Source organism: Trachurus japonicus, chromosome 5 (assembly GCF_045865225.1).
Source record: "Trachurus japonicus isolate A0001 chromosome 5, Traja_1.0".
Taxonomy (NCBI): domain Eukaryota; kingdom Metazoa; phylum Chordata; class Actinopteri; order Carangiformes; family Carangidae; genus Trachurus; species Trachurus japonicus.
The window spans coordinates 10,707,547-10,728,172 of NC_140911.1; the positions used below are offsets into that span (position 1 = coordinate 10,707,547).

At 47.9% G+C, this 20,626-nt stretch overlaps 1 protein-coding gene across 2 annotated transcripts in view; it reads right to left on the minus strand.

The window, feature by feature from the left end:
* Positions 1-543: 543 nt before the first annotated feature.
* The window catches only part of lrig1 (leucine-rich repeats and immunoglobulin-like domains 1), a 37,517-nt gene continuing 17,434 nt past the window's right edge, over positions 544-20,626 (minus strand). Inside the window, exons 4-18 of one of the 2 annotated variants that reach the window (XM_085776144.1) lie at positions 17,646-17,783; positions 17,138-17,281; positions 15,854-15,997; positions 15,128-15,271; positions 13,255-13,398; positions 10,883-10,963; positions 8,910-8,981; positions 8,293-8,364; positions 7,887-8,050; positions 7,174-7,527; positions 6,295-6,576; positions 4,350-4,784; positions 3,771-3,905; positions 3,259-3,546; positions 544-2,705 (exon numbers count right to left, since the gene is read on the minus strand). In XM_085776144.1, coding sequence (XP_085632270.1) covers positions 2,512-2,705; positions 3,259-3,546; positions 3,771-3,905; positions 4,350-4,784; positions 6,295-6,576; positions 7,174-7,527; positions 7,887-8,050; positions 8,293-8,364; positions 8,910-8,981; positions 10,883-10,963; positions 13,255-13,398; positions 15,128-15,271; positions 15,854-15,997; positions 17,138-17,281; positions 17,646-17,783 — 2,791 coding nt within the window. In that variant the 3' untranslated portion in view covers positions 544-2,511. Of the gene's footprint in view, positions 2,706-3,258; positions 3,547-3,765; positions 3,906-4,349; positions 4,785-6,294; positions 6,577-7,173; positions 7,528-7,886; positions 8,051-8,292; positions 8,365-8,909; positions 8,982-10,882; positions 10,964-13,254; positions 13,399-15,127; positions 15,272-15,853; positions 15,998-17,137; positions 17,282-17,645; positions 17,784-20,626 lie in introns of those variants that run through there. The other variant, XM_085776145.1, reaches the window with a different exon arrangement.

Sequence of the window (20,626 nt, forward strand, 5' to 3'; positions counted from 1 at the left end):
AGGCAGACGGATGGCCTCACAGGTGGGAGAGTTTGTCATGCTGCTTGTCACTAGGCTGTTGGACAACAATGGTCGGTGTGTGATTGGTGGAGGCCACGGCCAGGGGCATGTCAATCATCCGGTGACAAACGTCCATCTGGAATGCACATTCTGGCCAGCCACTGACCCTCAAGTCAGCCCTGACTCGATAGCAAATATTTTAAACAGCCCACAGAAGGAAAAAATATGCCTGCTGTCTTTGGAGCTTCAGGGAGCCAGGAGACATTCCTGGTTGGAAGATTAGCTCTGTGTGTGTGTGTGTGTGTGTGTGTGTATGTGTGTGTGTTTTAGCGGTCCAGGCGCAAGCTACTTGACTGCTTTGAAGATCAAGGTCTCTGGGTTTCATGTCCATGCTCCATTTGAATTGATGACTTCACCATAACCGCTGCGACATGTGAGCAGCACTGAATGCTAACTCAGCTGTTTGTGATGCAGTTGTCGCACAAAACATCCTTTCACGTGTTGATCCGGGCAGAGACACAGAAGAAAAAAAACACTTTGGAATAATAGCAAAATGTGATTTTTTTATTAGACACTTCAATGCCATGTTAGACACTTCACTGTTCGCAGCTTTGACATTGGTACAACGGTTTTTCGGACAATTTGTCTCAATAAATTACTCAGAACACGACCTGCACCCGACTCCCCTCTCGTCCCTTTTACCTGCTACACTGGAACTGGTTTCCCACCAGGGCTTCTCTGATTGGTCTTTGCTGGTAAAAAAAAAAAAATCATCTCTGATTGGTGGTGCTATCAGGAGTAACAAGAGGAGCACGTCCTCCAGCTCACCTTGATAAGGCCACTGATAACAGAACAGGGTTCAGACAAGGGCACAGTGAGGAGGGGGTGGGGATTTAACAATGTAACTACTACTGAGTGATTTGAGAGCCAGTGTATGCAGGGACAGTGACAGTCCAGGGAGCGTCTGACTGCATTATTCCTCCAAGTTTGGTTAGAGCACGTTTCACAAGCTTTCCCACTGTTCACAGCATCGAGCCGCACCTTTAGTTTCCTCAAGCATGAAACATTATTCAACTGTAGTGATGCTGAAAAGGTTATCGTAATGTGGTGGTGGTGGTAGTGTGACAAGAGGTGGAATACTGGCCATGCACATCATCTGTGGATCTTTAGGCTTAATACAGCAGTAACATCATGACACAATACAACATCATTCTCCCTGATTCTCCATCTTTTTTTGTTTAAAAAAAAAAAAAGTTAATTCATAGCATTCCAATTGCTTAATTAATTAAACATTGAGCCAATTACACGTCAGCGCTGGGGGCGCACGTGACTGGAGATTTCATGACAGCTGTCCTGTGTCCACACTTCTAGCTGTTACAGCTTTATATGATACAAACTACAGCTCCAAAATTACAGCTGTTGGCTGATGTTGCAAACCTGTGCCAAAGTCACTTTCCTGGACAAATAAAGAACCTTTGAGAGGAAAGGTTTTCTCCCAACCAGCTCAGAGCAGCTTTGCAGTAACATTTATATTGTGAAACAGGTGGAAGAGCCTTAATGTTACAGTATGTACTGTCAACTGTACCTTGTCAAAGTAAGTGGAATGTCTCCTCGTGCGGAGGAGTTTCCTGCATTCTCATTGGCAGATATCACGTACACAATCGGCTTGTTTATGAAGTGAGTATAAAAAGTGCTTTAACTGACCGCCTGCGAACATCCCACCTTGTACCATCTGACGTACCAAAATAATTTACATCAAAGCTCTTCCTTCATACGATAACAAGTGTGAACTGTGTTTCTGTAAGGCCATGGTTGGCAGCGTTTGTCAAAGGAAAAAAAAAAATTCAAGTGCAATCAAGTGTTTTGTTTTGTTTGCTATAAAGAGTGTACCAGTATCTCTCATGAAAAGTCTCTTGATATATGCTATTACAAGTTGAGTTTTCTTTGATCATGCAATAAGGCACCGCAGCTGAATGTTGGTAAAAGCTGAAAAGACAGTCTTTTTTTGAAGAAAAATAAAAATACCATCACTCCTTTCTTTGTCATGCACATAAATTCAAATACTCTTTTGTAAAAGTTATATAATATATAATATAAGAAAACTCTTATGTACAGTCAAATGTCCAAAGGTATATTTCTCTTTTTTTCCCCTGCACATACATACACTGTACAAGATTCCCTACATTTACATGCTTCAAATGCAAGTCACATTTTTTTGGAGCTAGAATTTATTGGTCACCTCCCAAGGGAAGGTTTTAACTATGTACAGCTCATACGCTCAGATGGGACGCCACCCACACAAGCTCCACCTTCAAACTCCGGATGCCCCCTGTGTTTTTTTTTTTCTTTTCTTTTTCCCACTCCCGGCGCCCCCCTGCCACGACATCCAGGAGGCTCAGGATCGATCGCCTCGATATGAGGTAGCAGTTTATTTCCCAGTGCAAAAAGATTTTTTTTTAAAAGTCCACTCATCTATCGTGAGTCCATGTTTTGGGCTAGATGCAGCGCATGCTAGTCGCTGGCTCTCCTTAGGGGGGTGCTCTCATTCTGAGAGGCTCTCAGGGTGTGTCCATTGGACAGCAGAGTCTGTCTGAGCTCAGGCTCACAGTCACTGTCGTGGCTCGTCACGCCGGTCAGCTTCACCGGCTTGTGGAAGGACTCTTCCTGTGGTGGAGAGCACGGCGGCGTCTGTCCCGCTCTGCTCGCTGAGGAACACAGAACAGAAGGAGGCGGAGTCAGAAACAGGCAAAGTCGATGACGTGACGTGTGTGTGTGTGTGTGTGTGTAGACAAATATGCGTTTAGCTATAGGATATGGAGGTGGTGGAATGTGAGAACAGGGCTGCGTTGACATGCGGAGGTGAGAATAGGTATTTGGAGGCCAATTCCTGTGGTATTACTCCTCGCAAAAGAAGCTGAAACCCAGAACAGGCCCTGACGTGCAACTGCAAGAGTTTTGGCAGCAGAGGAAACTCAGTGCTGCTTTGCAGTGGTTTCCGAGAGATATCCTGAGGGGCTCTGGGCATGCAACTATGATACACTGTCAGGTGGTGGTAGGAGCCAATCTATCAACAATCAGGTTCAAAGGGGTTTGTCTCGATAAGAGCTCCTCGCATGCTGATAGTTTCTCACGGTATCACCTGATAGGAAAACTGGGACAGTTTGGGGCCGTTGGAAGCCGACTGGATTTATTACTTCATTACTGTTTGTGTTTACGGGATCAGGCTGTTGGCATTTGAACTCGCTCCGATCGTCTTACCTTTTCTATCCTGTTGGTTCCCTTGTAACGTATTGTGGTTTTTTGGATACGCGGATCCATGAATGTCCTTCCGGATCCCGTTGGGTGTCCCGTTGCAGAGCGGGGCTGTGTGTGAAGCCGGGTCGTGATGCTCCGCTGGGTGAAAGTGAGAGTAAGGCGGGGGCAGGGAGTGCTGCTGATACTCTGTGCCTCCGGCTGGGCCGTAGCCGTGTGTCAGGTAGTCGGGATCCTTGGAGTAGCTGCTGCTGTTCTCCATACAATCCGTACACACTACTGCACCGTCGTAACCTGCGGGCAGGGAGGGAGAAAATGAATGAATTGGAGGCAAAAAATCAACAACTGTGTATCAACACTGTGGTTTGGGTGTCTGCAGTAATTATCTCTGATGCTGAGCAGGCCTTCGCAGACAACGCTGCTCCTTTCATCGTTACGCAACACACCAACTTTGCTCATGGGAAGAAGGGGGGGGCAAACATTTGGAAGAGCGAGCTGAGATTGGACTGTCAGCTAACCTGTGGTGTCTACGACGTGTCCGTTGGGCTGAGGTCCACCGCCGGCCTCCACGCGGATGCACACATCCTGCCGCTCTGACAGAGTGCCCTGGGAGGAGAGGTAACTGGGCACATCTGGAGGAACTATGGTCTCATCTGGGGGAGAGATGAAAACATCGGGACACGCAACATTACAACCAGGGCTGCGGGTGCAGACGGTAGCGCTATGATGCTTTCATTCAATCATTTTAAAGTATTAAAGGAATAGTTCAACATTTTGGCAAATTGGCCCATTGCCATAATCCCTATAGTTTTAGGAGTAGGTTTGTTACATTTAATTGTTGGTGCAAGCTATTTTTAGAACGGCGGAGCAGAGCCGCAAGCTGCACATTCTCATGGTGAATGTGCAGGTCACAACTTTTTTTTGCAGCTCATGGCTCTGCTCCGCCATTCTAAAAATAGCTTGCACCGACAATTATACTCCTAAAACTATAGGGATTATGGCAATCGGCCAATGTTTCAAAATGCTGAACTATCCCTTTAAAGCAAAAAATTACAGCTCCACTCTAGTATTTGACCCTACGTAACCACGCAACTCACCTGTGTTGGTGACGCTGCACTCCTCGCTCTTTTTCCTTGTCTGGTAGATGATGCACACCCACACCAGCGACGTCACCACGATGCTGGTCACCACGGCGATGACGATGATCCCTATGGTGACCGTGCTGGGGCCCGACGGCGAGGCGCAGGGGCTCCTCTGCTGCTTCACCACCAGCTGGCTGTGAGCGCGCTCCGTGCCCAGCGTGTTGGACATGAGGCAGGTGTAGCGGCCGGCGTCCTCCAGCGAGGCCGAGCCGATGACCAGCAGCTGGTTGCCCGGGGTGAAGTGGTGTCTGTCGGACGGGCGCAGGGGCTGGTCGTTGCGCAGCCAGGTGATGCGCGGCGGCGGACTGCCCAGGGCCTTGCACTGCAGAGCCACCGTGTCCCCGACCAGCACGCTGCGATCCTCCAGGTCCTGGGCTAGATGGGGGGTTTCTGTGGCGGACGAGAGGAGATGTTATAGTTCTCTTTTAAAAGCCTGGAGACTGCGCCATCCCAGAGGTCGGTGTTTTCTATTATTCCTTTGTTATTCTATGGCATCAAAGTTTTAGATTTCTGTTCTTGGGTTTCTGCTTTGTTCACAGTCTCCGTTACAGACTGTGGGACCGTGGTGATTCAGCGGGGCAGCCTCAGCACAAAGTGCGATGTTCTGAGTTTGATATCCAGCCACTGAAGAGCTCGTCTCACAACGACGGTCTCATCTAACCACCGTATTTATACATCTGAGGTCAGATCTGTGATCCTGACAAATTCACTCGTTTTCATTCATTTTGACATCGTGACACACCAAACAAGATTTGTCTCGGGGCAGAAACCCTCTCCAAAATCGTGTTTTCACCGTTTCCCTGGCAACTTCGTGTTCTGTGTGTGTGTGTGTAGGTAGGCCTCTATTCTCAGACTGAGCACTTCCCCTCACAGTGGGACATACACAGATTAAGAGATCTCACTTAACCCACTTCAGTCGCCCCTCACTCTTCTATCAATACTTTCTCCCTCTCCATCAATCCCCCTCCTCTACCACCCCTCCTCTTTTCTCTAAATCCTACTTGCTTACCTTCCCCCACACACACACACACACACACTTCAACCATTCCACTTCTTCTTTGGCTCCCATTTTTCTCCCCCGCCACTCTTTTCCAGACAGGGGCCCCTCGACTCCCGCCACCCCCCTCCTACCCCTGTGTCTCTCAAACCCAAACATCACAGATTCTGTGCAGAGGCAAGGTCGCTCGCTTCGATATGTACTCTACATTGCTGAGTGGATTAGCGGCCGCCTTGAAGCGCTGAGCGGTCGAACAACTCGCACAATATTCAAATGTGTGACCGAAATACCGACTGCACCAGTCTGTCCGTGTTAAACATAGAACTTGTTGCATGTGAGCTCTTTAGGGGAAATTTCAGGCTTGTAACAAAGCAAAGACGACAGCCCCTCCCCCAGCTCTTTTTTAGCTCTGCTCAACAAGGGACTGCTTTGCTCAGTTCAAAGACAAAGGACAAAGATGATCTATGTGCTGAGATGGTTATAGGAGAGCAGCGCCGTTTTGTTTGATTTAACAGTGTAAAACAGCCAATAAACTCGGAGCACTGAGGCCTGCAGTGAAGCAGCCATGCCTGTCCCTCCCACCAAGACAGGATAGAGGGGGGTGGGGGTGGGAATGCCTAACAAACACCCCTCTATGAGTCCCTCTTGCTCCCCCACCATCCCCCTTTGACCCCCAACTGTGACCTCTGGCCCCTGACCTGCAGCAAGGCCACAGCTGCCGAGAAAAGAAAAATATAAAGCCTCTCATTCTGCAGCCTCGGACTGACCAATTCCCAGCTGAGCGCCGAGCTATTTACAAGTGTTCATTTTTGGGGTTGTGGGAATATGATCGACGGTATGTCGCGCTGAGCACGAGAACTTCAGCTCACGTGAATGACGAGATGGAAATATGTCGGGTCTTACCGAGCACGGTGAGGGTGGCGTTGGCGGAAATGGTGCCCGCTGTGTTTTTAGCCGTGCAGCTGTACACGCCCATGTCTTCCGGCTTGACGTCCATGATGAAGAACACGTCGTCGTCCGGCATGACGTGCATCCGGCGCTCGCGGGCGGCGGGGAAGTCCGTGCCCCCGTCCTTCTGCCAGGCGATCTGAGGCGTTGGGTGGCCCTCGGCGGCACACTCCAGCCTGGCTTTGTGGCCCGTCCTGATGGTGCTGTCCTTGGGCGTCTTCACGAAGGATGGGAGAACTGTGGATGAAGAAGAAAGAAAAAAAAAGACACCAGTTCCATCAGCACGGGTGGAACAAAACGCCACCCATAATACATCCACGGGAAGTTGACCGTCCAGGGCCCGACGCGGACTTCAGCGGGGAACCGAGCTTTAGATAAATGCTCTTCCATTTGCAGGAAAGCGAGATGAGTGAGTGCAGAGGAGATGGCCCCTGTTAGCGCTGACATGCAGCTAAATCAATTTGTTCCGAATACCATCCTGGAGGAGATGGAGGCCGAGCGAGAGGGAGAGGACTTTATTCAAGGCAAAGAGAAGAACTCAGCATGGCCACTTATCTCAATCGTGCCTCTGTCAAATGGGACAATTGAAACTCTGGTCTGTCTAACATAAACACGCATTTTATTTGGTGGAAATGATGCGATTACACACATGTCAACAGAGATAGTGGAGGGGCGTGTGTTTTCCTGTCCATCTTGTGTGATCCTTAATATTTCTGACTTTTTAAATTTTTTTTTCAGACTTTTACAACCACAACAACCAAACTCTTCATTTAATATAATAATAATAATAATAATAATAATAATAATAATAATAATATCACAACAACAACTTACCATTGACGATGAGGCGGGCCTTGCTGGAGTAGGTGGAGCCAAAGTGGTTGGTGATGATACACTGGTAACGGCCCTCGTGTGCGAAGGTGACTCTCCGCAGGTGCAGGATGGTGGTGTACTGCATCACTCCTCCGCTGGCGCCGGGCACGTCCGACGTGGTGCCTTGGTGGTGAGCTTGCACGTGGGCGTAGTTCTCCGTCTCGGCGTGTCGCAGCAGTTCCTGGTCCTTGCGCCAGGCGAAGGTCATGGGGGAGGAGCTGCTGCTCGCCGCCGTGCAGGTGAGACGCACGTCGCTGCCGAGGACCGTCACCGTGGTTTCGGGCTGCGCCGTGATCTGGGGCTTCGGGACGTCGTCTGGTGGAGATCGAGGGAAAAGAAGAGAGGAAGACAGATTGTGTTGAGTAAGGACGCATTAATCATATGTGTGGTCCAATGTCAAACATCACAAGTCTTTCTCAGTAGGTGTTTGCCTGCTATGCATAAATGGATGACAACGAGGAAAATAAAACACACATACGGCTCCATTAGCATGTCAGTATGCAAACGCAGAGCTTAGCAGAAACACCACACAAACAAATATGTGCGAGTATGTAAATAGCAGCAGAGCGCCAAGTTGTCAATGTGGCCCATCTGTGCCTCCAGTCAGTGTCTCTTGCTCAACACACACACACACGCCCACATAAACACAGATTACACACGCACACAAAACTCACCACACACAAAGCTGCTGGGGGGGGCCTGGAAGATGCTGGTGCCCTTGAGGCTCTCTGGGTGAGCACAGGTGGCATTGACACTGGCCTGCAAACCACGTGACGACAGCCAGACGGGCAGCCACTGGAGCTGGCAGTCGCACAGGAAGCTGTCGCTCTGAATGAGACTGTGAAGGAGAAGAGAGGAGATGAGAGGAATAAGTAAATGCGCCATACATCACATCTGTTTGCATCTGTAACTGAATATATGTTTTTCTGAGTGTGTGTGGATGCCAAAAAGCAGTGTGGGAGTGTGTTTTTATCTGAGCTGAGGCGTGTGAGCGTATATCTGCTGCTGGCTGCGTCTGCGCGTGTGGGTTTTGTGCACATAAATCATGTGTGTTTGTGTGAATGCATCAGTGTAACTCACAGGGTTTTGAGGTTCCTCATCTTACTGAAGGCATCGGGCTGGATGGAACGAATAGCATTCTCGCCCAAGTTCCTGTCGGGACATTGCATTACATTACTCATCAACTGTATGCACACAGTATACAGTACAGTCATAGCTGCATATGAACTTCCATTAGCAACGATCACACCCTTTAACCGATGTGGAAATATCCAGGTCTGTATCTGTAAGCAGCAATACAAGCCAACTTTTTCCATCACTCCCCGCCCCTCATTGGACAAAGGCCTGTGAAAGAGCTTATAGGAATTCCATTTCTTCTACGGAGCTCAACATATGCTCAATAACTTTGTTCCTGTGTAGACGCAGGAAAAAAAGGCCAAAGATTGTGCTAGGCTAACGAGAGAGAAGCAGCTGGGCGCTTGCAAAAGCCCCTGTCTTCTCCTTTTACAAAGACGCTATTAAATTGCTAGCGGCTTCCTCTCTGCCAGCTACTTTTGGCAACCCCCCACTCCCTCCACACACACACACACACACACACACACACACACACTCCACCCTCTCTCCCCTCACACTCGCTCACTCTCTCTTTCTCCCCCGGCTGAGGGGAGGGGCGGTACCGAGCATTGTGGGATACTCACAGGTGTTCCAGGGTCTCCAGGCCAGAGAAGGCTTTCTTGGCCACCGACTTGATCTTGTTTCCAAACAGAGTCCTGCCGTTTCCAAACATGAAGGGTGTCGATAGATGGAGAGAGAGAGGGAGAGGGAGAGAGAGAGAGAGAGAGAGAGAGGGGAAGAAGGGGATGAGAGAGGGGGTGAAAAGAGAGCACAAGGGGGGGAGAGAGGCACAATTAGCAAGGCTGTATCTGATAAGATTGAGGGGATTGAGGTACTGGAAATCTGAACTGCATGGAGATTAGCCAGGAGGAAGGGTGAGGGAGAGTAGATGGAGTTGGAGTTGGAGTTGGATGGAGGGGGTTGGGGGGTGCGCTGCTCTTCAAAGACCACTTTTATCTTTATTAGAATTTAATAGAATGACCAGGGGGGGTGCTGCTGTCTGAGTGTGTGTGTGTCCTCACAGGGCTTGTAACGACATACGTGCAAACCCATGTGATTGTGTGTCCGTGCCTGTTCTGAGCCAAGTGGCGAGTTGCTGTTCTTCTCTGATTTGGGGTCCTAATCCCTTCTTCCGTCCTCTCTCCCTGCTGCCACCTCCCCTCCCCTCCCCTCCCTGCGCTCCTCTCCTCTCCTCTCCTCTCCTGTTGTAGCCTTTGCTTCACAGGAAGAGGAGACACGGCTGGCTGCTTCACAATGAAGACTCTAGTGTTCAAACTCATCCACATGTCCACACAAACAGACGGCCTGTCTTGTCACGGGAAATGACAAGAGGGCTACTTTGTGATTTTTGAAACTTTTTTTTATTTATTTTGAAGGAACTAGATGAGCCTGTGACAACAAAAATGAAATCATTTTCTTTGGCTTAGAGCTTGAAGACCCACTTCCCTCCCATGTGGCAGCATTCACAAGCTGCTTTAAGGAAACCCAGTGTGTGTGGTGGACACTTTGAAGTCTCAGCCCTTCTTTCTCTTTTCTGCATGTCTTTTTCCCATGGCTCGCTTTGCCAGCGTTGGGATGCAGCGGGCCGTTTCCGCCAACGTTGCGACAAAAGGGGGTAGGGTCAGAGGGCGGGGCGTGTGAGGCGTTTGATGTTGATGACTGAATGCAGCCCTCAATTTCACCCTCTCTCAGTTCCTAACAACGGGGACTGGGAACGAGGGGGACGAGAGGAGCGGAGGCATGGAGGAGAAATAGAAATAAGCCTATTGGGGAGCGAACCCCCGCCAGCTCGAAGAAAAGCCCTTTCTCAAGTTCTTTCTCTTTCAGCCGTGCCCACACTGGGCACCATCTTGGCTGGACATCATCTTTTCATGCTGCAGGTTGATGATTGCCGCTCAATGCCAGCAACTCCATGTCCGCTCTAATTTCTCAACTTGCCAGCTCAACACTGAATTTTTTTTTTTTTTTAACAGGCTGCCTTGATGGAAACATCTTTAAATAATAATGAAAAACTGTTACAAAAGAATACACTGTATCTTTTGATTTAGAAGCAAATGGAAGCTAGTCCGGCCATAAAGCTACAGGGAAACAATGAAATCATAAGATGAAAGCCAGATTGAGCTGGAGAGTAATTGGCGTTGGATTCTACAGGATGATGGGAGAATAAAAAATGATCTTCAATATTTCATGAGCAAGCCTTGTAAAAAGAAAAGGAAGAGGGGCCCTGTGAGTCATCATCACACACTGCAAATACTTCCCTTCCAAGTCAAGTGTGGGGTCTTGAGGGGGATCGATATCTCAAACTCTGTGGCCTTTTTAAACTGGACTGGTTCAACTTAGCTGGCAATGATGGGTGACCGGGGATTTGGAGGGAAACTTTTGGATGCAAAAGCTCACTCCTGTTACTTTTGAGTGTCTGTTTTTGAAGAACAGCAGAGAGAATCCCAGAGTCAGTGACAGGCCAGAACAGAGAGATGAAAAAAAAGAGGAGGAGTGGGTAGAGAAGGAGAGGCGGAGGGGGACAGAAGAAGAAAAGAGCTGAGAAGAAGAGACTCACAGCTTGTTGAGGCTGTCCAATCCAGAGAAGGCCCCATTGGTGTCCTCTATTGTGCCCGAGATGTCGTTATGGTCCAGCTCCCTGTGGAGAAGGAGAGAAAAGAGGGGTATAAGAGAGATGGAAGGAGGGAGGGAGGGAGGGAGGGAAGGAGGAGAGCAGGGACAGAGTCTGCCAGCGCTGAAGCGTTTCACAGCCCTGGCAGAGGCTGGTCTGGAAGTCACGGGTTACCCCCTCGCCCACGCTCCCTCCCCCTCTGCACCTGGCCTTAAGAGCCCCTCTGCCGCTCTGCTCTGCCAACCAAGCGCATTCTTTCCTTAGAGGGGTGGAGAAGAGGCGTGCGTGTGAGTATGCGTGCGTGCGTGCGTGTGTGTGTGTTGGTGTGTCGAGGCAAGCCCCAGCACAGGGGAAACACATGTATAATTCATGACGGCATGGAGGGATTGGCGGGAACACAATGCCCTGTCAGAGGCCAGACAGTCGGGTCTGTTGGTCCGATGGTGGCAGGTACGGCGCGGTCCAACTGAAGCCAAGAACCTTAATGAGGTTAAGGACAAAGCTCAGCTGTGGCCAAGTAAAGACAGAATGGATTCAATGAAAAGAAGGGAAAGAGAAAAGGCCCTCTTTTTTTTTTTTTTTTTACAGTGTATGGGGGTTTCCGAACACTTGTTGAATGAACTTCATTTCCCCCTTGCGAGGTCTAAAGAACTACCTCCGTAGGTGAAGTCATAGCAGCGGAGGAACCCCCCTCCCTCCCCCCACTCCTCCTCCGCCCTCTGCATGATAATTGAAAAGAAAAACAAGAGAATCGGAGGTCTCCTCTGAACCATTAAAAGACTTTCTTTCAAACTTGAGAAGGGCCTTTGAGGTTGATGGTCAGCCACACCCTCCACCACCTCCACAATAGCATCCCCCTCCCCTTTTTTTTTTTTTTTTTGCTTTTCCAAGCATCTCTGATCCCCCCCTCTGGTTCTTTTCAGTCTCCATTGGCCACTGTCTTAGTTGGACTGGACTGGGGCTGCCAATTTCCTACTCTTTCTGGCTGGCTGGATGTGAATGGCCTTTGCCTTGTTAAAGCAAGGCCAGTGGTGGGGGCTCCGGCGCAGGGAGACCGGGCACGGGGAGAGAGAGAGAGGGGGGGGGCGGCCCGATGAGCCAACGACCCCCGTGGCCGAATTAGAGGGCAGGCTGGCTTGTTTGGAGCTTTCACACCCCGATGCAGGCTCCAGCCCCATGCCAGCACGGCCAGCAGCGCAGGCCCAATTAAAGCTCCCCCAGCTCCTTTTCACGGCCCAGCCTATGCCTGTCCTCCCGACCACTGATTAGATTAGGCCTGCCTCAAAGACACGGAGGGCAGGAGTGATACAAGGAGAGGAAAGATTATGCAGACTCGAGACAAAGATAGCGAGCGTATTGGGAATAATACGAGGAGATGACAGAACACACTTTGGATAACAGAGGGAATAAATGGGCATTAAGTGTGCTTTGACAGGGTAAAAGCCAAAAGAAACAAAATGAGCAATTAAACACAAGTAAGAGAAGCACAAGTACACACAGAGTGGAGACATGGCAGTCACAAGCTCAGCTCCCTAACCCACCCTCTGTAACTAGTTATCTTGCACCCAACGTGCCAGCAGAGAGAGGCCTTATGTGCCTTGGCTTGTCACCTCACTGTGAGAGAGAGCTTGTCTAGCAACTTCTGGCACAACCCTCCTCTCTGGCTCTCTCACTGGGAAGAGACACAGCCAAGAGGACCTTGGTCAGGAACCAAGACCCCCAAGTTTTTCTCCTGGATTTATCCCCTGACTTTCTCCCTTTCATTTCGCCCTTTTCTTTCTTTAGGCCCGTTTAGGCTTTTTTGTGCAAAAAGGTGGATCGGTGGGAAAAAGAAACCTCTGTCTTTATTCATGGCTTCTAAAAAGCTGGGAGGGATCTCAAGGGAGGCGAACGACACGGAGCGCATTTAGATCCAAGTTTGTTGGAAACCAGTGTCTAAGACAAAACAAGAACCAGACAAAGGGAACAAAGTGAGGAAAGAAACGAAAATAAGGTGTTGCTACAGAAACCAAGACCATGCTGATGCACGGGAACCTTGTAAAGGTTTTTAAAAAACAACTAATGAATAGATATGAAAACAAAGCAGATCAAACTCGGGTTGGAAAGTAAAACAACCACCGCTTTCAAGCATCAGCTGAAGATATTACATAATAAGCCTTAATATCAAATATCACATGGGTCAAATCAGTATTAAACATGTCAGCTTTCACTGCTTCCGAGTGGCTCATCTTGGCCAGCCTTGGCCCATCACCAACGGGGGCAAAACCATAATGAGTGAGTTAGTGGGGGTAACGGTGGTTGCGGGGCAGTGTACTTACAGGACACGTACGGCCTTGAGGCCTCTGAAGGCTCCCTCGGTGATGTGGCTGATGGAGTTGTGGCCCAGGCGAAGGGTGTGGAGATCGCCCAGCACAGCCAGGCTGCCTTCATCCAGGCGCGTCAAGTTGTTGTACGACAGATTGCTGGAGAGAGAGAGAGAAGCGGAGCGCGAGACAGAGTAAAGAGGATGGAGACAGACGCAGAGACAGAGAGAGAGAAAGAGGAAAAAGGGGGCAAGAGAGAGAAATGTACTGTGTGAGGTCTGGAAGGAGATGACAGGTTGGCAGAACGCTGAGGCAGCTCGCGACATCATTAGACTTAAATTTCATGGCTGATTCAATGTCTATTTGCCACTCTGTGATGTGTTTTTCCATTGTGTCTTTTTCACCACAGAAGTGAACAGAGAATGGGATTAGCAGACCTTAGGGCTCCACTGAGGACTTAACAGGGAGGAAAAGAAATTCTCGGTCTGAACTTAACATGTCTACAGCCTCAAATTATAAGCCTACCTGAGCATGTGGTAAGCCCTGGGGGGAATATACTGTCACTCAAGTCGTATGCGGCCCTCAAAATATGACTTGCATATCCAACATATCCAGCTTAACAAACCCAAATGGGGTAAGAACAGAACACTAAATGAATTTCCAGTCGGTTGCACTTGTTTCAGAAAATATGGAAAGAAAGCATGCTCCACTAGTAAACAAGACAGGGAGGATGTTATATCACAGTATGTATATAATACCCTTTGATAAATCCTGATTATAAACCAAGGTAAACCCGATAAGGGTATCTTTCAAACAGTGGTCAAAGGCAGTATTGTGTATTTTATTGCCCTCTCTGTGGGCCTCGCTGTCTGTCTCTGTGGCCTGGCCTCAGGTCTGCTTGACCAGTCATGTGTGCAGAGATTCTCCCTGATGACCAGCTCAGCCGGGCCCATTGGGAATGTAATAACAGGCTCCTTATAAAGACGAGTCACTCTCTTGTATCAGCCGTGGGGGTCACCGCAGCTAGATAATAAAATCATACAACCACTGACTGGTGCAGCGCCGGGAGGATCATCTAAAGGGGATGGCGCTGGGAGCAATCTGTCATTCGTAAGACGTGCGCACAGGAAACGGCATCGAGATACACAGAGCAAACTAACGGGAACGCTATCTACCTCTTTATTCCCTCAGACCGTTAATAGGCGCCACGTATTCCCCCAGGCGACCTCACGGTTAGCGACGCCTCAGCTGAGCAGAGCACTTTACAGCAGCAATACGACGGTCATGTCAACAGAGCAGGAAAGACTCTCAGATAATAACTCCTCATTCGGTAGACAAAGGACGCAAAGGCGATCCCTCAGTGTAATTACCACAACACAACCGGCAGAGGATTACACGCTGGTTTGCCAAACCCCCTCCTCCCTCCGCGTTTCAGAACTTAGTACAAAAACTCTTGTCGAAGAGCTTGAGTGCTGTTGAGCCCAGCTCTAATTATGGGATAAACAGGCTTATCCTGAGAATAGCGTAGCATATTGAGTGTTAAAGCACAATGTCATTTAACCCTGGGGAAGGTAGTTGGATGATATGGGTGGGGGGTGGGCAGTCTTGGGTTCTCAGGCTAGATGACAACAGGTTTAGATCCTCTGAGACGAACGAAGAAGATTTCAGTTTAAAATCTAAATGTCATTCTCCTGCTCGTAACAGAGTTGTGAATATGCAGTTTTTATTTTTTAAGCTAAACTGCATGGAACCTTTTTCTTTCCCGCAGCGGCCCCGTTATAATTCCAGTTTTAGGAGTTTTAACTACAGACTTATGAACAATTTTTGCAAAAGGACATTAGACATGAGAGTTTGAGTGTTCAAGGCTAATTTAAATGCTGGTACTCACAGCTCCCTCAGCTTCTGGCAGAACTTCCATCCATCAGGATTGATTCGGGCTATCGAGTTGTTACTGAGGAATAGCTGCTGAAGGGAGGTCAGGCCGTACAGAGAGCCACTGTTCACCTCTGTCAGGCTGTTGTAGTCCAGGTGACTGCATGGGACGAAAAAAAAAAGGAGAAATGCAGGTGTTGTTATACGTGGGAGCTTGACATGGTGGTTTGACAGCAACAGGGCGTCAGGGGTTGAAAGGCATCATTGTGCCCTGAAATGACTCAAATCTGCAGCAGCATTTTGGACAATGTAATTTGTGACAATTACTGTGTTATTTTGCGTGTAATTGAAGTAATACGTAAAAAATTGCATTTTGGCTACAAAAAGTGTGATTGTTGCGATTGTGACCAAGTTCCAGTAAGCGCACAAAAAGATCTCATTCTTATGAGGTTTGGTCAGTCAATGCTCCCATAATAGCCACTAACTGGTGCAAATAGGATTAGCCTATCAGACAGCGCTTGCTCCAAGCTATGTGCTACAACCAAACTCCATAAATCAGTTGGTTAGTATGAGATATCAGCTGAGAGATGATCCATTTCATGATTCTGATGCAACATGTTTCATGCAAAAGAACTTAGCTGGAGTTACAACACAGCATAAATCACATGTATCACTTTACAAAAACTTCATATGTGTTATTATGTGAATGCATCAATAGTGTTTTAGTTTTTCTGTTACATACAGGACTTTCATCTTTGCCAGATCCCAGAAGGCGCCGTCCGTCAGCTTGCTGATGTTGTTCCTCTGCAGCTTCAGCACCTCCAGGCTGGACAGACCCTGGAAGGTCAGACCTTCTACCTGACGAATACGGTTCCTGTTCAGCTCGCTGCGTGGTGGACAGGAAGAAGACCAGACATAGTTAAAAATGTGATCCTGGGAGAAAAAGCTGTGTGAGGCTTAATCAGAGTGTAAACTTTCCCGAACTATTCATCACCTCTCGAAAACAGGAAAGCCACCCCCCCCCCCCTGTTTCTTTTCTTTTCTCTCAGCACGTTTTACCCTCATCCTACAGCACATGAGCATCCATCATACCAAAGTCAAAACTAAAGATTCCTATAGCTGCAGCATTTTGTCGTTACCAGCCCCCTCATTTAACAGGAATTCCTTGGTGATGTCGTTTCCACCTGTGGCACAGAGCCAGCAGTGTATACCCGCAGACGTTGGCTTCTTAACTACGGTCAAAGCTATGAACCTTTAAACTGAGAGTGATACGAAAAAGACACATGAACAGAAAAACGTGCTGTTGAGATTTTCTGCATGTGTCAAGTCAGCGATGTCTTTGTATGAGCCTGTGAATCTGAACATCGGGCGTGTGTGTGTGTCTGTTACAAGGCAGTAAAAGCCCCCAGGTTGGCAAAGATAAACATCCACATGGGTTCCTTTGTGTCTAATGTGCATCACCGCTAGCATGTGCAGATACTGTGTCACCGGGGCCACCTGTCCAACAAAAAGGCACCTGGGGAAACTACTGAAGCCACCATGGGGGAGACTCCCATTACGAGTCCCTTCGCTCTCCAGAATAGAGGCGTTGATCTACAAATGGGTCGACCTCACTGTTACGCTGGAGGGAAGTTTGACAAAGATAATGGAGCACAGTGCGGGGAATGAACAAACCACTTTGGGGATATGGAAGACGGCAATAAATCACCAATAATATGGCTCTAGTGTTTACCTAGTCAGACCTTATCCATCCCTAGAGGTATAGCTCACACTAATAGCATTCCACATGTTGAGCACACGGAGCTCAATCAACAGACCCCACAAACTCCTCCTCTTCAAACCTTCATTCTTTTCAATTCTGTAATGTCTCCAAAGGCTACAACTGGGAAAGCCATTCATTTTCGGCCTTAACACAAACGTCAAAATTATATCGTTTTTCCAGGGTAAACTCTCGTGACAGATCAAAACACAACTTTGTCAGCACGTTAACTACGCTGTTAAACTGATGAAATCCAGTGGTACTCACAGCTGGGTGAGCCTCGGAAGCTGGAAGGCTTTCACGGGGATCTGGCTGATGCGGTTTCGGCTCAGTCGGAGGACCTGTAGCGTCGAACCCAGATGGTCCAGAGCTCCGAGCTCTAGCACGCTGATCTTGTTGTTGCTAAGGTACCTAAACACAAACACAGCACATTCTGACATCAGAGATTTATGGTTTCCCTCAAAGGTGTTTATGAATGGCCCCTGTTGCTGTCTCTTCACTTAGGTTACATACTATTTTGTATTCAGTTTTACCCTTTCATTAAAAGACTGTAGCTTTGGAAGTGATATTTTGGATACAAATGATCGGCATACCCTCACAGTTGCAGCATTATGCACAATCTTTCAGCCTTTATCTATTTTTATAGCAATTTTGACTGCTTCTGAAGCATAATCCTCCCTACATGGACTAGTAATTAATCATATTACTTTATTTACTTTCAGTTAAATCATTTTTAAAGACTGCTTTGTTGTTAGTAATACTAAGTCATACTTACAGGTCTCGAATTTGGAGGCCAGCAGTGAAGCAATGCCCTCGTAGCTCAGTGATGTCATTATTGCTCAGGTCCAGAGTTTCCACAGACACCAGGTCTCTGGTCCGCCTGCCGTCAATACTCCGGATCTTATTGTGATGTCTGGAAAAAAACACACATAGAAGCCATTAATTGCGGTTGACAACCCTTTTCAGAGACCGTCGTCAACTTCTCCCAACTTAAACGTCCGCATCGGTGTCCTTTTCCCATCACGCAAGGAGGGAAGACACTCCAAATCCCTCGGCTTCTCTAAGCCCACTCAGGCACAAAGAGAGAAAAGTACACAGAACAAAGTGGTCTTCATCAACCACAAAATGTGGACCTTAAGAGCTTCCACATAGAGGCTGTCCCTCTTTAAACAATTCCAAGGACACCTGTGCTTCTCCACCGAGCTTAGTCGCAAAATCTATTAGATAGATGGGGCCTCTGTGATCAACCAGAGCCACTTGATGGGGTATTTTGGAGCACTTCAGTGTGTTATGGAATGGAGCAGTGGCTGTGTGATTCTCAAGAAGGACTATCCACTATCACAGTCCTATTAGGAGCAACTGGCGAGATAATGTAAAAACAAAACCTACACCACCAATAAAAAAAAGAACAAAAGCAAAAGAGCATGTCCCGGTCATTACCCTGCACTTTGGAGGAGCAGAGGATTGTGGGAAACACTGCTGACAGCCAAAGTTATACGCACACGATCAGAAAATCAGCAGAACCAATGGAAGGCCACGGGGCATGTTAAGAAACCCAAACAGAGCTCTGCCCTACTGCAAACATACAGAGAGACAGATGTATACAGTGTAATATGCGAAGCAGACCGACATCTCCTGCACCAACGCTCTGTGTGGTATGTACATGTGAGTGGTAGGAGCCTGAAGGCCAGTGTTATCTGAGCAGACATGAAAGCCTTTGCTGGATGACACATTTAACACATGCCGGAGTGCTAACTAGGGGCGGGAGGTTCATTTAGTATCACTTTCATTTGCCCGACTCGTCTACAAAGAATCAGACAACAAAAAAAGATCAGGGACACGACAGAGAGAGGACAAATTAAATATACTTATTTGGTACATGTCCTAGTAAAAATGATCTTTGCCATTAATTGTTTGACCGTTGAGTCTAATATCTTAAGTGAAATGTTGGTTGTTTGTTGACTAGATCTACATAACGAGTCAGTTAAAACTCCTATCTCCAGCAATAAGGAAATAGACTATGATAATAAAACATTCCCGCCAGGAGTCAGAATAAAAGATCTATACCACGCATATGTCTACGACGAGCTGTAACTAGCCAACTTCCAGGTGTCTACTCTCTGCTGGTTGCCTGGAAACCTCACAGAGGCGGTTGGACTCCAGGAAGTTGCTGCGGCCACGCTAAAAAAAAACATAGCCCCTCGTAAAACCACTGGTCGTTATTACACTATGGCTTTTGTATGGATTACACAAATGAAGCACAACTCATGGACAGACCTAGGCTAACTGGTTCCCCCTGTTTCTAGTCTTTATGCTAAGCTATGGGATTGAGAGCGACAGCGACATCAGCTCATCTAACGCTCATCAGGAAAATAAATGAGTGTTTCCCAAAATGACAAACTATTTTTTTAAGAACCTGAAACTCCAGCTGACGATCTTAAATCCTGCTCTCTCTCTCTCTCATGCGCACTTAAACATTCTGTTCCGCTGTCTTTTAAAAACAAGGACCTGTGTTCGAGGAGACATTGTGGAGCTGCGGGTCCTTTTACTCAAAATCTGTTGAACCACAATGTCCCCATGTCGAGCCAATTACACCGGATGCAGCACATAATTTTCTTCTAGAGGTGAACAGGGCCGTTGCTAGGAATTCTGGGGCCCCTGAAAGAATACTAAAGTGGGCCCCTGACTTTTCCACTTTTTTTCTTAGACTACGTATGTATTATCATTTTTTATTTATCCTACTTTGTTTTGATGCTAATGCAGCATTACTATGAGTATTAGTCAGGGTCATATGCAGAATAATTCAGTCATACAAAGATTAGACTACTGGGGTTTTTTGTGGGCCCTACTGGGCGCTGGGCCCCTAGAATTATCATCACCTTTCTCCTCTATAACAACAGCCCTGGAGGTGAATCACCTGCGCAGCATTTAACCCCTTTACATGAAATCTGACCTGAGTTACATCTCTTAAATATACAGTAATTTGCATGATTCATGGAAAAGATTTGGCTTTATTTCTTATTTTTTAATTTAAGCTCAGCATTATTATTCTGGCTACTTAACCTTGCAAGCTAGTTTGTGTGAGTGTATGACAGACAGAGCAAGAGAGAGAGAGAGTAGGTGTTCCACCAATCAAACTTGTCAAAACAAGGTCAGTCTCTCCTTCCTCTCTAGTCCTCAGCCAGCAGATGGACACACACACACACACACTCACACACACACACACACACACACACACACAGACACACGTCATTTATTGGTGTCTGAGAGGAGGCGGGGTGACACCACAGCAGCCCACCTGAATAAACAGTGGCAGAAATGGTTAATGATGAGCCATGCAAGCAGGCCTGCGCAAACACACACACACACACACACACACACACACACACACACACAACACAAACAACAAATGCACACATGGGACAGAACAACAGACAGTGGCTTCAGTGATTAGGAGCATGGGAGGGAAGAGAGGGGGATGGGGGGAGGGAGGAAAATGGGGGAAGGGTGGGTGGGGGACTGAGGGGTGAGGTGGGGTCAACAGCTGGTGACCTTTGCTGGGAAAAACAGATCAGTCTCAAACTGGTGGGAGAGGTTGACCTCTCTCACTCGTTCTCTCACCCCCGTTCTTCTTCCACCACTCTAACCAAATTCCCTCTCCTCTCTCCCGCCCACAGTCCGAGCCCAGCTGCGTGTGAGAGACAGATAAAGCCCCGGCGCTCAGTGTGTTTGAAGTCCACGCATACAATAGTAGCG